This window comes from Microtus oregoni, unplaced genomic scaffold, assembly GCF_018167655.1.
Source record: "Microtus oregoni isolate MIOR12 unplaced genomic scaffold, Mior012 000007F_ref0000211, whole genome shotgun sequence".
NCBI lineage: Eukaryota > Metazoa > Chordata > Mammalia > Rodentia > Cricetidae > Microtus > Microtus oregoni.
In genome coordinates this window covers 48770783-48788726 of record NW_024543066.1, presented here as the reverse complement: position 1 = coordinate 48788726, position 17944 = coordinate 48770783, and the positions used below count along the sequence as shown (strand labels likewise).

The 17944-nt window shown below is 41.9% G+C and overlaps 1 protein-coding gene across 6 annotated transcripts in view; it reads left to right on the top strand.

Moving 5' to 3' along the window:
• Satb1 (SATB homeobox 1) overlaps positions 1-17588 on the top strand; it is a 93754-nt gene extending 76166 nt beyond the window's left edge. For 5 of the 6 annotated variants that reach the window (XM_041655496.1, XM_041655494.1, XM_041655497.1 and 2 more), the window contains exons 10-12: positions 11353-11556; positions 12026-12121; positions 13722-17588. In XM_041655496.1, the coding sequence (XP_041511430.1) occupies positions 11353-11556; positions 12026-12121; positions 13722-14222 (801 nt within the window). In that variant the 3' untranslated portion in view covers positions 14223-17588. The remainder of the gene's footprint in view (positions 1-11352; positions 11557-12025; positions 12122-13721) is intronic. The other variant, XM_041655498.1, reaches the window with a different exon arrangement.
• Positions 17589-17944: the final 356 nt, after the last annotated feature.

Here is a 17944-nt window from a genome sequence, read left to right as displayed (position 1 = left end):
CTCGGTAAGAAGTGTTAGGGAAAATGCATCCCCACCGTATGTGTGCTCACGTCTCCCCTTCCTCTGCACCGGGCTGTCTAGAGAGAGGGTCCTTGTAATGACCTGCAGAAGGGAGGGCAGAGTAGATTTAACAAGCCTTGTTTCTCTAAAGAGCACAGAACAGTGGGAGGATGCTCAGAGCACAGCAGGGCCACATTCCATTCCTGCCTGCCCGCCTCTTCTTCAGCCAATTCTGCACTGGCTGTCCCCAGCTGTGCTGTGCTTAGGGGTTGTGAGGAACGAGGGAGGCAGCCTGTTCCAAGGCTTAGCCTCCCTGGTGTGGCCATTATCACCCTGACCCGTAGAATGCTTCCAGAAATAACTATGCTTTCTGGCTCACAAAATTTGCTTCTCTTAAATTAGACAAACTTCTGATGGACAGGTTAGCATCATGGAGAAAATCGCGCGGCTTGAGCCACACAAGAAGGGCAGTCCAGCAAAATCATTAGCAAGTCGCTTGTCCCTCTTGGGGGCTGACACCCACGGCTCTTACTTCCCATATCGCCTTCTGGGCTTAAAACTTCTTTGTTCTTAGTAGTCCTCATTGTCCAGGACAGGGAACCCTGATTGCTTTTCGGGCTGGGGGGGGTGGACTTAATTGGGAGAGGGGGAGGGAAATGGGAGGCGGTGGCGGGGAAGAGACAGAAATCTTTAATAAATAAATAAATTAAAAAAAAATAAAATAAATCAAGCATCAAAAAAAAAAAACTTCTTTGTTCTTTCTCCTAGAACATTGTAGAGGGAAGGTTTAAATTTTTAATTCCCTGATTCTTACTAAGCGTAATGGAGAGTATTGCTCATTCCTAAGGTGTCTGTGATACTGAAAATTTACATGTAAATCTGTTAACAAATGTAGTCCAGGAATATTGGTTAAAACAACGTAGTGCTTCCACTCCATTTGCCACTATTCTTTGTGTAAGCCAGCACGCTACCCTATCAGGTAAATTACCTAAAAGATTACTTACTTTATGAGTTCTCATTTTTATAATTTTTTTCTTTTCACACATGGCTCACCCATTCAGCTTCATGCTTACTGTTCTTTAGAATTTTCAATAGGAAAGAAACACTGAAATTTAACAACAGCACAATACAAATTTTACTTTGTAGTGTGTGCATGTGTTAGAGTTGGCTTCAGGAAAGTCCGTTTCCTAAGTTTCCTTTTCTGAGAGAGTCCTTTGGTGGCCCTCTGCTTCCTTAAACCTAGGAAGCTTTGTCAGTTCAAGCCTTATTTCTTTAGGTAACACGCCATCCTTGTAGACTTCCATTGCTGGACTTTGCAGCCGCGCATGAGACTCTGGGAATTGCTGAGGAATTGCAGTCTGTTAGTACAGCCCAAATTGGGCCATTTTCATAACTTTGCCTCACAACTTAATTGGCCGTCCAGTTTGTGGTGGTGAGTTTTCTGCCAAGTTTTTACAGACACTGAGTGTGAGCCTTGGGATATTTCCAGTTTCCTCGGGAAGAGTGCAGGGAAGTTTGCTAGTGCAAGGCCATGTGTATTCACGTCTTTGGTGGGATTGGGGTGGTCTAGAAAGGAGCCCCAGAGTAGAAGATAAGGGACCAGAGCCACAGGTGTGCAGAAATCCAGGAGGCTTTACCTAGTGCTAGAGCTGACAGGAACTACATTGGTTATAGAGGAGACAGACAAGAAAAATCAGATTTTTAATTAAAGCCATTTGCTATGCATATTTTTATTACAAAGTCACTACAGAAAAATCAGAAACACAAGCATAAGGAAGAACATAAAAATATCCATAATCTCAATCACCTAGAGATACTCTGATTTAATATCCTGATTTAGGCTCTTTATATACACAGACATGTACTTGCGTACATATGTGTGTAGCGCTGTATATGTGTATGTTGTGTCCATTTGCATATTGTAGTAGCCATCAATTTCCTATCAGTGGATTTAGGTTACATTCAGCATTTGCGGTCACAGATAGTGTGAATGTGAACATTTTTGTGAAGTATTGATGTGCTGTTCCTTTGGAATAAGCATTGAAAAGTGAGTTACTGGCTTAGGAAAGGAATTTGTCTTTTAAAGGTCATCACCAGACATGGTTACCATCTGCATTTCACATTTCAGAAAGAGTGTCTGTTTATAGCCCAATATCAGATAGATCCAGTATCCTAGCCTGGGTGTGGAGTTGGTGCTAGAGCTCTAACTGAGCTTTCCTGTTTAGGCCGCAGCCCATGTGGGAGGAATAGGGTGACAGCTATTCTCTTCAGCCTTCTATGGGATGCTCAAAGTTTGATAGTGTCAGCAGTAATACAGTTGAAATTGTTATTGAGTACCAACAATATACTGTGAATTAGGTGATATAATTAGATGTCCTTTAACAAAGGAAATATTTGAGGTCTGAATAAGTTGACGAATCTGCTCCTGGTTTCTATCAAGCCTCTTAGATAGACCTTAGAAGCATAGTGTAGAAGAAGGCAAGAGGTTATGGAAACTTAAGTCAATTTCTCAAGCCAGTGTGGTAAGGACTGTGGGAAGCATCATCTATTCGGAAGCAGCTAGAATGTTTTCTGCCAGGCATTCACCCTTCGGTGTGGCCCGTTCTCTGAAGACAGGCCAGCACTGCCTTGACAGGGGCATCCTTCTTCCTTCCTCCCTCACCCACTGCTTCTCCTGCTCCACTTTTACCACTCTGGTGTTTACCCTTCAGGGACCTTTACTATGCCTGCTTTAAACTAATGGGTTTGGATGTCACATCCTTCCCAATGACTATGAGTTGTTTAAGTATTTTTATTTCACTTCTTTGCAGCATTCTGTGGTTATCTCAGACTAAGCATCAGATTGAATGTGCTCTGTCTCATTTGTAGCGATCACTTTGAGATTAATGCCTTTGTTGTCCGTATTTTTTAGAGCCTCTTCCCAGAGGCTCTTATTGGTATAGATACTTTCCTGCCCAGTTTGCCTCTTTGTCGGTTTACTGAGGGGCCTGACTATGGCTTGAGGGAGAAATAACATTTAGAGAGAAGGAAAAAAAGCCTTCCTCCTAAAGAAATAGAAAGCAGGACATGAGGCTGACTTTAGTCTGGCTGAGTATGAGGGAGTGGCAGGCCGAGGACTAAAGGTAACCTATGAAGCCATGAGCTTTGCTCTTATGTTGGTAACCTCTCGAGGTCACATTGAACAGCAGAAAAGTACGGGCAGTTGGAAGGTGGATTCACCCTCCAGTTCTTTCCTAACAGCCACTCAAAGATGGTCAAGGGACTCAAGAAAGCTAAACTGCTATCTGTTTGCCTGTCTGAAAGCTTTCAGAGCTCCAAGGCATGCTCAGTCTGTAGCCCACAGGCCCCAAGTATCCAAGGATAGCTGTGCATGGAGCCCAGCACAGAAATCACACGCTCACTTATGGATTGATCGATCCTTCCTTCCTTCCTTCCTTCCTTCCTTCCTTCCTTCCTTCCTTCCGTAGCTCAACTGGGGGTTTCCAGGTGTGATCTTTGTAGATGGCATCATTGTGTTGCAGTGTCTAACAGGAGGACACACCTGCAAGTCTCCAGACTGAATTATGGATCACATTAATTTGCTCTTTATAGTACTTCATTAGCTGTAGGTAGTGATTCCTTGTTCATAAAAGCTGAAGTCATCACTGGTCTCCTTCTCCTGAAAGTCAAGAAGAAAAATTTTCCACTGCAAGCAAATGAAAGAATTTGGTGCCTCTAAGAATGAGTTAAGGAAGAGATGCTTGAGTTTGAGGAAGCCAGTGGCAGGCAGTTCTTAATGCTGGAAACAAGCTAAACTTGAGAAGTTATGGCATGAATCTCGGGGTGCTCTCCAGTTTTAATACACCCTTTATGAAGAATGAGAATAAAGAGTTGGAGGTCAGGAGTCAGAATAGTCTATTAAAAATTATGTCAAAAATGGCAGTGGCGGGTCGTATTGGAGCAAGTAGGTTGTTTTTCAGAGCTCATGTTCACATATAAGGCATATGAGCCAGGTTCTTCTCTTAGATTTGGAGTATATATAAAAGTCAAACACACATGAAAGGCTCTTTCCAAATCTAATGCTCTCAAAATAAAAGTCCAGATCTCCTTTTGGAATCCTCTACTTCTGTCTAGTGTGATTGTCTTTTTCAGATAAGTGTTTCTCAACCTTCCCAATGCTGGGACCCTTGCATACAGTTCTCATCCTCATGCTGTGACCACAAACATAAAATTATTTCATTGTTACTTCTTGATTGTAATTCTGCTACTGTTATGAATTGTAATATAAATACCTGTGTTTTACAGTGGTCTCAAACTGAAGGGGTCACAGCCCACAGGTTGAGAACCAATGTTCTGGATATTTTATAGATTGTTTAGAATCCCACACATCGTCATTCCTCCTTTTTTACCTTCTCAACTTGTCTTCTGGAAAGACCTTTAATTTTAAAGGCTCCACACCTGGCAACCTTTTAAAGTCAGCCATTTGTATCTCCTCTGGCCACGTCATTATTTGAATCTTTTGCTATGAACCCAACAGTCTTTGTGGAGCCAAAGAAGAACCGTTATGTTTTTGTCCCCATGTCAACGACCTAGCTAGGGTAAGGAAGAAGAGAAAATAAAAACAGTAGAAATCAGACATTGCTGGTGTTTTTTTTTTTTTTATCTGATTCCATTGTAAGCAAAATTGAAAACTAAAGATGGTTTGCTAGTGACTCTGAGTGCCCCTCTAACGTCACTAAATTTCAAGAGATTTCTTCCTAGGCCTGTGTTAATGTTATTTTTTATGCTAATAATAAATCTCCTGAAGCTCTGCTAGAGTTGCTTAACCGCTTAATAACAAAGGGGCAAAATGAGAAACTTCTAGACAGTCATTTTATGGCCTATTATTACCCCAATATAGAAACCCGCAGATTTTTGGCTAAGATATTATGTCCCTTAAATAAACTGGAGAGTCTGCAGGAGCTCAGGAGTTGAAAAACAGTAATCTCAAGAGCTTAACATAGCAGTATTTGAAGATGTTTTCATTATTACTTTTTCTTCTTTTTAGTGAATGCATCAGAAACCACACCTTGAAAATGAATGTGTCAGAGGGCAAACATGGATATTTAAGCTGTATTTCCTTTAAAAACCCAGCTTGGACAAATGTGCACATATCACACCCCTTTCAGTAGAGAAATACTTTTTCTGGTTCCTTCCTGTTGAGACTTACTCGCCGCGTTTCCTTTAACAAGACCAACATTAACTTAGTAGGGAAGAAACTCCAGTCTCTGCTTAGACTGCTTGTGCTGCTGCTGGTGTTGTTAGCTGGAAGAGGAAGATGGCGTACTTCCTGCTGGTCTGTGGAGGAGAACCAGGCCCTTGTTAAAGCTGGGGCGCAGTCGAATAATTGGCTTCAGCAGAGGTTTCCCTTCCAAGGGATTTTTGTGACATTTAAGGCTGATACGTTAGGTAAAGAACATTATCCTAGGACAAATGTCTTTATTTCAGGACATGATGGAATTCTTTTTATTAAATTATATCATGATTTGGATTGGGAAAAAAGAAAAAGCGCCTCACCTGATGCCTCAACTTTAATGCCTTTAATCAAATAGTGACCTTCTGCAAACTCGCTAATTCTAAGCATTGGAAGATCAATACCACTTTGCCACCAAAAAATGTCCTAGATGATGAAATCTGATGTGTTTAAAGTATCATTTCACCCTTTTAACCTAGTAAATAATTTAAAATGCTTTCAGTGTTGCTCTGCCATGGATTTTACTTCTCAGTGTTCGGTGTCCAGAGGGTTTGGATTGGAAGATGGCAAGCTGGCTTGAGAGGCATCCAGGTCGCCCTCTTAGATCTTGAGTGTCTGAAGTGAAACCGCCCACCCCCCAAAATAATATATTTTGGCTACAGTGCATATAAGAAATAAAAGCTGTTAAAGTAGGCCTTTCTGTATGTGGAAGGGGTGGTTTTAAAACACAGCAGTCACATGACATCTTTTGTTACATCTTAAGCCTTTATGCTAAAGGTGACAGATTCAGTATTTCTGACAATTAGAACCCATTTCTTCCCCAGTTTATAGAAGAACACTGATGTGAAATTACCCTTGAGTGCCGGCAGCTTTGTAAATAAAAAAAATTGCCCTCTATTAGCATGTTTGCGGGCAGATTAAAAACTGTCTTCATTTGCATAAGGAACACTTACAGATTCTTTTAAAAGTAGGACATTATTTCCTGAATGATAAATTGCAAGCTTTGTAGTTAGTTGTTGTTGAAAATGTACTCATTCAAAATGCCTAGTGTAGTTTAGTCTACAATGGTGAATCTTTTGTTACAAGTGCTGTTTAATGGATTATGTACTCTGCTCTTGTTCCCACTACTTGCAAAACTGTAATTCATGCTTTGCACTAAAATGTTTGTATCAAATACTTTCCTATTTAGATTGATTTCTTTTAATATCATATATTAGACGATATGCCCCAGAGATTGGAAGAAAATACTCCCGCAAATAACACATAAAGATGAGGGTGAGGTGCGTGGATACAGGTTTTAAAATGTTTTGCCGTTTAGAACTCAAATTACCATTCGATTTTAATGTATTTTTTTTCTTAGATGCAGCAGGAAATCATGTCATTTTTCTTTCTCTCTTTATAGCTCTTAGTTTTAAAATGTATATGTACATAATGGCATTATATACATATGCATATTGCATTAAGTGCCCCCCCACACAATATTATATCCCCTTGGAAACTAGTTGTCTTTGGAACTCCCAGCTTCATCCCAAAGCAGGCATTGTATGCATCTTTGTGCATGTGAGGATTCGCAGGTACAGCATGTATTTCTCACAGGACATTGGTTTCCTGCCGCAGAATCACTGGGTACCCTTCTGTGTTAAATGTCAGCATTGAATTGACTTGAACTCGCTGCTCTAAAGAATGGCATGGAAATCAGAGATTGAGTATGGTTGGAAGTTAGCAGCTGAGAGATGGAGGTGCCAGGATTTTTATTTAAATGTGGCACAACAAGATTCTGTCAGCAAGCACATCATTAGAATATTGAGTTTGGAACTGCTAATTTTTCCTTTAAAATGAGCATACAGTCGTGTGTTTCGTGGACCATAATAAACTGCCATTGTGTTGTCACGGAGTTTGTTTTGATTTTTGTTAACACGGGTTTGGCAGTCACTCTGCTTTTTCTCTTTCCTGTTTCTCCCCCATTCTTACACTTCCTTATTAGATCCCAAACCAAAACCAGTCAGAAAGATGTTCCTCCTTCCCGCCGGCACGCTATCCCCCCCCATCCCCGCTTTCTTGCTTACGGTAGCAAGACATTTGCAGATGGCTGTTGGTTACTATAAAGTACATAACAGTATTTCCTTTGTGGCAGATGGATTTAAGACTTTTAGTTCTCAATAAATGTAGGTTTACAATACATAACTTTACAGGATTTGTGTTGTATATAACAGGTTTGAACATATTATCTCAGAATTTATCTGCATGGCATTTTCAGCTTATTCGGGGTCCATGCCAGTTTTTTTTCTTTCTTTCTTCCTTTTTTTTTTTTTTTAAGTAATAGAGAGTGCTGTGATTGATAGCAACAGCTCAAGGCGTGATTTTGAATAGAAACAAAGGATTTGGAACAGAAGGTGTCAAATTAAACTTTGTCAGTTTGAAAAGTAGTAGCATCCTGAAAGTCGCACTGATTTATTTCCGTGTGGCTACTGTTTATATTTGCCCCCATTAGATGCAGTGTGATGGCCCTTGGCAAATTCACTACAGTTAACTTCAGGTTGTTCTTGTGCCATTTGAGTTTTCTGAGAACCTCTTGGTCCCATTGATAAAGGCTTCTTAGGCCCCCGTCTTTTCCACTGTTCAGAGAGCTGTGATCTCATTTAATTGTAAGAGTGGTTCCCTGATCCTCCTGCCTCTGGTTGTACAGCAAGTCCCAGAGACTCACCCTGAAAGGATAAAGTTCACATTTTACAACAAAGCCTTGCATCTCGTTCTTACCTCCCTCCCCCTACACAGTTTTATCTGTGTGATGTCAGCAGCCTTCAGGCCTGCTCATCGCCCTACCAGACACATTCATTCTGACGGTTAGGGGACTGACCTAAGAAATGGGATGGGAGAATTAGAGGCATTTGTGTCCTCCTTAGTTCCTTTCTTCAAATCATAGATTCCTGACGGAGTGAAAAGCAACAGAACTTGAGCTAGCCACAGTACTCCAAGGTATTTAGTGTAAAAACAGATTATTGCCAATCCTAACTGGGAGTTTATCAGTCTATTTCTGTTGTGATAAAAGAAAAAACAAGGTATCAAAAATGTGTGTTTCCCATCATTTAAGAGATCAGACAAGCACGACCCATTTTCTTTCTTCCTCGTTTTCTGAACACCCTGTAGAGCTCTGGCAGTCTCAGACGCGCACCGCCAGATATTCATGTGTGAAGCGTCTGATTCTAGTCACTGCAGCCTGTCCTGTCTCCGAGAGGCGGAAACATGCTTCAGCTACTGATTCCTCACATTGTTTTAGATAAGGAATTAGAAGTATTATTTAAGGGCAGGGGTTAATCACAAAGTACTGGAAGTGTTATGTTAGTCATGGGCAATTAATAAAAGTAAGGATCTGTCTGGGAAGCGTGGACGCACAGAAGTGACAGCAGAGACAAGGTGTTTGTTCAGTGAGTCAGTTTTCTTTCTGAAATGTTTGCTAGCCCCACGTGAGTGTGATTATTTAGGAATAAGCTGTCATTATTAGCTGTTTTAAAAGAACTAATGATTTTCTCTTCCAAAGAACATCTGTGATCCACATGTTTTTCACTTGCATCCGATCACCAAGTGATCTCTGCCTTGCTTACAGAAGTTTCCGAAGGATTCGGTGAGGTTTTCAGCTCTCCAAGCTCTTCTGGCATGAATCATTCTTAATTTAACTCTTGGCAATTTTCAGCTACTTGCATTTATATCTAAGAAATTTATTTCTGAAATAATTAACATGATAGCAGCTCAGTGTTGAGTACTCACAGGGACCAGCTAAGTTAGAAGATCTCTCCTCTGTCTTCTCGAGCCTTCTTACTTCTCAGGGAAGGAAATAAGGCCATGTTTCCAGGCATCCAGGTTGTGTTAGAGGTCACAGACGAAGGATGCGGACAAGTAGTCAGGAAAGGTAGCTATCAGTTCATACTCACGAGTCCGGGGCGAGTGCACAGCTAAAGTCTATCCTGTAACAACGTTTAGAGACATGGGAAGGAAATACCTTGGACCTAGGAAAGTAGATGACATTTTTATGACTTGCTCCAGATAGCAAGAGTTTATGCATCCAAACTAAATAATATTTCCAGAGCAGGCGTGTCTCCAACACTGTAAACACGCAAGGTCAGCTTTGTCATTTATGTTCTGTTCTCTCAAGTAGAGCCCAGTTCTGGCATTTCACAGCAGTCTGAACATATGTGCAAGGGTCCGGTCAGGTGAGAAACAGTGCCAGGGCTCGGTCATCAAAGCAGAGATTGGGTTTTTTTTTCCCTTTTTAGTTGCTATTCTTTCAGATTAACTCTTTAGTGTACTGCTCCTTCTCATCTTGAATTGTGTGTGACATTGAATGAGAGCGTTATCACATGACCATTCATATATGTGTGTGTATACACAGATACGTGAACATTCACATATATTTATACACACTGAACGTTTATATGTATGTATATACACACAGATATGTGAGAATTCACATATATATACACACACATAACATTTATTTGTTTGTGTGTGTATATATACACACAGATATGTGAGCATTCACATATATACACACACATAAACATATGTGTGTGTGTATTTGCTTAATTAAACACAACTGTTAAAGGCTCAAACTTTCTTAGAGGTACTTGCTTGTGTGTGTACAACCCTGGTGTAAAAGAAAACAAAGCAGCAGTAAAGCCTGAATAACACCCAGGGTCGTGAGTGTTCTGACCCACTCCTTCTGCGGTCTCACAGACAGTCTCTCAGACCAGTTCCGGAGAAGAAGGCCTTGTTCTCGTTCACCATTATCACGTATAGAAGTCTCTTTTGATTGGCTTGTTCATTTTGAAAAGAGAAAGAAAGACATGCAATTGTCAGTAACATAAAAAGCAGAACCCTCTCTAGATAGATCTAAAATTCGCATAATCAAGGTATTGTCCTATCCAGCTACCTTTCTGGAGATTTCCAAGAAAGCCCTTTATTTTATAGCAGTTTCCCCAAAGCAGAGTCCCACATGGGGAATAGTGTATGTGCCTTGGGGTTTCCTCCCCAAAAGGAGTAAGGGAGAACAGGGAGGGAAAGGACATGGGATGGCCTCAGGTAGAAGTTTGTGTGGAGGATGAGGAGATCATCCCTGGAGTGTGCACAGATGGGGAGTGCTGTCTGTGGTACAGTCTGCATGCCAGTCACAGGGGAGACTGGGGGATGGGGCCAGGGACTTGTAGTGTGTGCAGGTCAGATGTCTCTGGACAGTCCAGTGAGCTGTCAGCAAGCTGTGGAGTAGTTTGAGAGGGTGGCAGTCTAGGCTGGTGGGCTCCAGCTGGACGCCGTCCCTCCCTCTTTCCTTCCAGTAGGGCAGATGGGATGAAAGTTCGAGGGGATGGTAAGTATCCACTATTGAGCCATTCAGCCAGTGAAAATGTCATGACCACACAGGATCAGACTGGGGCCTTGACTGAGTTTGCCCTTCGCTCTTTACCATGAAAACTTACTGAAGTTCTTGCCTAACAAGTCCTCTACCTCTGCCACCTCTGACAGAAAAGCAGAAAGCTGTGGTTCCCTGGAGAGATGGCTCTGCTTGCCATTCTAGAAGTCCTGAGTTCAGTTTCCCAGCAACCACATGGTGGCTCACAACCATGAACAGTGGGATCTGATGTCCTCTGTTGTGCAGGCAGACATGCAGACAGAGCATGCATGCATTAAAAAAGTACATCAGTGCATAAAAATTAAAATAATCAGCAGTATCATGTTGTAAAAAATGAGTTCCTTGTTGACAAAATCTCCTAATGTCAGTGATAATAAAACCAACTATATTCATGCCCAAGCTTGCCTGCGGCACTAGTGTGTGTGTGTCACCGGGGTGGCAGGTAACAGGCTTTTTTAATGGGTTCTGGTGACCCAAGCGCAGATCTTTGTTGCTACAGAATACACTCATACCCACTAAGCCATCTCCCCATGAAGATATAAATCTGAACATCCTCAGAAATGGAGCCTGCTTCCCCATAGCTACATCTATCCTCCCTTAATGGATTAAAAGAAGAAATGTTAAAGCAAATTGGAGTGTGATGAGTGGGTGGAAAGTTATTGACTATCGGAGCTTCTGTTTTCGCATCTGTGAAAGAGTCCAGCCCAGCACTAACCGACCTGCCATCTTTCCTCCTAAGGGATGGTTGTGTGAGCTCTTACGCTGGAAAGAAGATCCTTCTCCAGAAAACAGGACCCTGTGGGAGAACCTGTCCATGATCCGACGGTTCCTTAGTCTTCCTCAGTCTGAGCGTGATGCCATCTATGAGCAGGAGAGCAATGCTGTGCATCACCATGGCGACAGGCCGCCCCACATCATCCATGTTCCAGCAGAACAGATTCAGGTTCGTTCACCTTGGCCAGTTCCATACACCACTAAATAAACAATGCCTTCAACTTTGCAGGGAATTAGTGATTCTCCTCTTCCCACAGTCTACCTGTAGGCTTTCTGCCGGGGCCAGCAGCACACTGCCATCTCGCTCCAGATAGAAGGGGGATAAACACTGTCCTGACCCCCTTCTGGACTGCAATAAGGGGGTCTTGGTTAGTCCTGGGTTTTGATTATGAAAGTCTAGAATCTATCTTTTGGTGTGTTTTCTAAAAATTCAAATTTAAAACATTACCTCCTAATTAAAACCATCCTGCCCTGGAGGTTAGAGGACAGACACACATTTTATCCCGTGGATTCTGTCCGCAGCGAAGGGGAGGGAAACCCATCTTGCTTTATACTCCTCATCCTGCCTTAACCTCATACACCTTCCCATCCACCCCAGGGCAGGACAGGGCAAGTCATGTCTGTTTGTCTTTCCTTAGAGCCCCTCTCCCAGCACCCTTGGCAAAGGAGAGAGTAGATGCGCTTCCCTACCAGGCCTGCTGACCCCCGCACCATGGCCCAGTGCTGCTCCTCAGGTGAGCCGGCACCAGTTTCCTATGCCAGGAGAAAGGGGGAAAAGAGATGTTGTGAAGACCAGCTCCCTCAGCCAGAGTTTTCAGCTGTGCAAAGGACAAGGCTAGAACGGCCATGGCTCTGGCCAGAGCCCACAGTGCTAGCACATAGCCTGTGCTTGATGTAGCCAGTGTGGGCACGGCCTCTGTGAGAGCCTCCTCCTGCTCCTGAAGAACTCGATTAAAGGGTTGTGGACCAGACCACATAGCGGGGCTCTAGTGGCTTCAGAATTAAACAGCATGCTCTGGTTGAATTTAAGCTGTGTAACTTATTGCTGATAAATTTGAAGGTTGTTTTAAGCTTCCTTTTTTAAGGGAAATGCCATTACCTCTAGGGCCCCAGAAACCTGCTTGGCATCTTTGTTGAATCACCCACAATCCTTCCTGGTATTGCTGTCTGTGAAAAATACAGATATCTGTAGCTAAAATAATAGAGTTATCAATCCACCAGGAAAAAAAAATCCTTGAGTATTTATTAAAGATAAAACAAATTGAGAAAGAGAATCCCTTAGGATATTAAGCACTAAAATAATTGTGAAAGCCTGAAAAACCAACCGTTTCAGCTAAAACAAAGACAAGAAAGATGTATGTTAAGTAATAAAAATAGTACTTGTTTGAAAATGTAAATTGTTTTTAATAAAATTGCTTCTTAGGGGGATAAGAGGAAATGCTTAAGCACAGGACAAATGTTCTAATACATTGCGGTCTGAGCACCAGGGTTGATTGGCTTGGCTGATAAGAATTATGGGTGTTGAGTGTGCAGTAGATACATGCCACACATTGGTTATGTGTGATTGTGTACAGGAATTACAGCACATACGTAGATACTAATTATGAAAAAGTGTCTGTATACATTAAATGTAAAGCCTAACCACATCGTAGTTTACTGTAGACAAAACAGTTTGCCAGCTGGCGTGGAATGCAGTGAACCTTCATTGGTGGGGGTAAGGAAAAAAATGTAGTGTTAGCTTAGTGCAGTTTGGTAAAGTGTGTGTGTGTGTGTGAGAGAGAGAGAGAGAGAGAGAGAGAGAGAGAAAGAGAGAGAGAAAGAGAAAGAGAGAGGGAGGCTGAGACTGACTTGAAACTGGCAAATCCTTTCATCTCCAAGAAGTGTGCAGGATGAGGGGGAAGCCACAGCTGTGGTGGCCTCCTGGGTACAGCCATAAGACGCAGCATGGCCAGGCACACCGCTTTCCCCGTGGCTGGGTAGCTCAGCCTTCTGACGTCCTCTCTGGAATCCAAGAAGGATCTTTCTATAAAGTCTTTGTTAATTAATGCCATGACGTGCTTTGCTGGCTGCCTTCGGTGAGAGTCGTTCTGAGAGAGAGCGGGGTTCACATTTTCCCCAGCTGTTTGTCTCCACAGATAGCTGATAGGTGAGCACAGTAGCCCTCCAAGCCCAGCACCCAGCTCAGATGTGTATTTGTTTATTTAATAAAGGCTGTGGGCTGTTTAGCTGGCTTACTCTTTCTCAGACACCGCGGGCTTGGCAAGCACCCCCTGCCACTGCAACGGGCTCTGGGCTCCGAGCAGCTCTGACTGTTTGCCTATTTGGTTTTTGCAGCAGCAGCAACAGCAGCAGCAACAGCAGCAGCCGCCACCTCCTCCTCAGCCGCAGCCCCAGCCCCAGGCAGGCCCCAGGCTGCCTCCACGGCAGCCCACGGTGGCTTCGTCTGCAGAGTCCGATGAGGAAAACCGGCAGAAGACCAGGCCACGAACCAAAATTTCTGTGGAAGCCCTGGGGATTCTTCAGAGCTTCATCCAGGACGTGGGTCTGTACCCGGATGAAGAGGCCATCCAGACTCTGTCTGCGCAGCTCGACCTGCCCAAGTACACCATCATCAAGTTCTTTCAGAACCAGCGGTACTATCTCAAGCACCATGGCAAGCTGAAGGACAACTCCGGCTTGGAGGTGGATGTGGCGGAATACAAAGAAGAGGAGCTGCTGAAGGATTTGGAAGAGAGCGTCCAGGATAAAAACGCCAACACCCTCTTCTCCGTGAAGCTGGAGGGAGAGCTGTCCGTGGAAGGGAGCACAGACATTAACGCCGACTTGAAAGACTGAGAATTTTTGTTTCAGCTGTACCACTGGTATTTACTAACAAAATGAAAAGTCCATCTTGTGTTCACTCAGAAAGCGTTCATAGTTTATTGTTTGGCTGATGAATCTTCAGAAACTTGCACAAACAGGAAGTTGGAAGAACATGGCAGCACGAAAGGTTACTGTTTTCCCGGACTGCATGGCAGCCCCAGTGAAGCGTCAAGGGTTGTCTGATGGCAGAATTTGTGTTCAAGGGTTGCACTGCGTGTGTGCGCACCCTGTCAGCATGATACCAGAGATTGGTTTTCCTTTTAATTAATATTATTCTGGAGCCTCAAATAAGCATTATAACTTCTGTGATTATGATTGCCTTTCCTTTAATTATTTCTGTGACACTCCACACTGGTCTTTGGAAACTGGCCCCTTATTTTAAAGAGAAAAGGAAAAAAAAGTTTGTTACTCGATTGTATGTTAAAAAAGAACTATAGACTGTGGACTGCAGTTTAAAGATGACATATGCCAACAAATGCCTTGTAGTATATGGCACTGCCGTAATTAAAATCTGTTTTTTTATTTTGGAAATAAAAGTTCACTGTAATTTTTTTTTCATTCTCATTGTTACATAATTAATTGTTACATGATTTTTTTTTAAGGAAAAGAAAATGTGAAACACAGTTTAGTCCTCGTTATTTATTTGTAGATCCTGCAGCATCATGTTGTAATTAAGTTTCTGGAAGTTTCTGTTAAATGTAATGTTGCTTCTCTTGTTACCATACTGTTTTCCTTTCTATTTATAACTGTATTTTGATGGGCAGTAAAACAAAGTGTCTTAAAAGTTTAAATAGAGAAATGTGCTTTACACAGTTGCCTATAAAAGTCTGTTATCCGAGCAATTCACTCTAGAAGCTTCACTCTGTGTGGTATGCAATTTTTACTATCATGCAAATAAGCTTAGGTAAATAAAACTAATAGATCACCTTAGAAAATTATGCAATTAATGTGAAAATAATTGATGTTTGCAATGTGTCTTCCTTTGGTTTACAATCAATTTTAAAGCGACATCTGTATAAAATTTCTGTATAAAGGTGTATTTCTTTTTTATGAGTTTATGACTATGAAAACACCAGCTATTTTGTTACAGCTGCTGTTTTTATAAGTGTATCACAATTTTCTTTATGCAGAAATGTGCTTATTAGGAGTGGTTATGACTGTAACTACACGATTAAAATTGTTTGTATGGTATGCCATGGCAGGGTTCGTCTGCTTATGTGACCAAGCTCAAGGGCGGTGTGTCGTGTAGGTGCACGCATGCTCTTGATAACCTGTAAAAGAACTACTGCACACTCACCCGGATCACCAAGTTCAAGTCACACATGCTCAGTTTTAAGCAGGTATGAAATTTCACAATGCAGATGATAATTAGTTTTGCTCACTATACAGGACAAAGACTCCAACAGAAACATGAATTACTCTAGAATTAAGTACTTGGAATGGCTATATCTGCTTTTTTCTCACGATCCTCCAATTATGGCAGTAGTTTTCTTTAAGATGGGGTGTGTTTTTCAATATCATTAATAATATAAATAAGGGAACAACCGGACCTGTGAGAACCCTTCATATTAAGCATTCTGGGGGAGGGGGTGTTTTGTTTAGATTTATTTGACACATGATAAAAGTAGGGAAGGTACAATACCTTGAGTTCATTTGGCCTCCTTTGTCAAAATGTATCTACATGAAGAAAGGAAGAGTAACCCTGCTGGAACCCGAACGCCATCTTCTCAACTGCTGTGCCGCACCCCTGTGGCAGGCCCGGTGCAAGCAAGGGGTATTGTGCATGAAAAAAAAAGCTGCTGCCTGTTGAAAGCTAATTTCAGTTCTTTCTGTTAGGTGAGAAAACAATGCAAACTACCTTGTTTGCTGGAGTTCAGAAAAGTAATCACGTGAACCAAAGGCATTTGAATCAGGATACTGTAAGCTAAATTTCAAATGTTTAAAAATAAATAGCATTTCACTAACTAAAAATTGTCGCCCACGTCCTCCTCTTCCCCAAGTTAAAAGAGTCAGCAGAGGATCAGAGAAATTGATGTCTTTTTTTTTATTATTTCATTTTAAACAGCCCCATACTTAGGACATCAAATAGGTATAGAATTTGGTAGTATTTGGGATGATCTCTCCTAGGAAATGACTGTGTTGGAAAGCAACACCATTGTGCCAGCAAAATTATCAGATCTTTTACATTTATGGTCTGCATGGTTTTGTTATTTTACGATAAAGCACATGTTAGCAAATGGGGCCATGATGGAGTGTGCAGAATTGTTGAAAACCGCACATTTTGGAAGATGTCTCCTAGTAACCCATGTTGCTCCCCCAGTGTCATTGTAACCCACGTCTCTCTTCTTCCTGCTGCTTACGGCTATTGATTATTTCTTTAACAAGCTTCATTGTGTCCCGGTATTCCGGAGATGTTTACACACTGGGCATGACATAGTGCTTCGTGCGGTTAAGACTTAGCAGAGTCAGGTAGTTTACGAGTAATACTTAGCTGTGTGCATCCGAGTCTGTCATGGATCCCTTCACTCAGCACTTTGCCACTAATTTGTATGACACTCTGTGGCCATATAATACTTGCATATTATGCAAAAAAAAATGATGTTGATCGTATCTTCCTGCCACACAACATGCAGGGCTGACACGTCACCTGTGAAAATGCGTGTGCCCTACTGTGTTGCACTTCGTAACAAAGTCTGTACATATGTACAAAATGTGTATTGACTGGTGTTTAGTAGTACGAAGACCTTCTGAGCTGGCGTCCACCCCTAGTAGTATCTATAGTTGACTATGCTTATCTGAACTACATAGCTTGAGTAGAAAAAATTCCAGCGGTTCAGGAGTGTCCTGACAAAGTGTCCCACACATACTATATCTAATTCTTCCGTAGTCCCAATTGTTCACATGTGGCTGATGACAAGATCCTTGATTGTCACAATATTTTCAATAAATGAGATACTATGAACTGCCTGGTGATATTTTCAACAAGAGCAATTAAAATGTGTATGGCCTGTATTATAGCAACGGGGATGAGTCTACTGTGCTAACGCCAGCCAGAATGTGGATGGCAGGGTGGGAACAGCAGCTCCAAAGCAGGAGCCATCCAAAACGTTAGTGGAAGGAATTCTCAGTGCTCCTTCTGAAAAATTCTCTAAATGTAAATAGTGGATACTTGCATGTCTTTAGACGAAAGTTGAGCTACAATCTACTAATACGCACAATTTTTGATATAAAGTGCCCTCAAACGAAATGTGGTGAAAGGTGTTTGTCAAGAATACGATACCTGTTTAACAATACCATATTAATCCATGTTAATAAAATAGTTTGGAATTAATGTTTAAAATGCGAGCAGCATTGTTAAGCCTTTCTTCTGTTCCTCTATGTGGGTGTGTATTTACACACATGCACACAGCACATGTAACTTTATGAAAAGAACACTACTAACATTCACACCTAATCCTCGTGTCAAAGATGAGGATAAAGTCATCTTTTCCTGAGGGCCACTTCCAGCTGCTAATACACCTAACTGTAGCCAAAGCACGTGGCTTGGACTTGTCTTTAATGGTGGCTAGTGGAAGATGCGGTGGGGTGTGTGCAAGGAAAGAGCAGAGAAACTGCAAAACGATCTCTTTTGCACCAAGTTAAATGCTGAACATTATTTCTTTACTGAGAGCTCAGTAAGAAACGCATTCAGATAA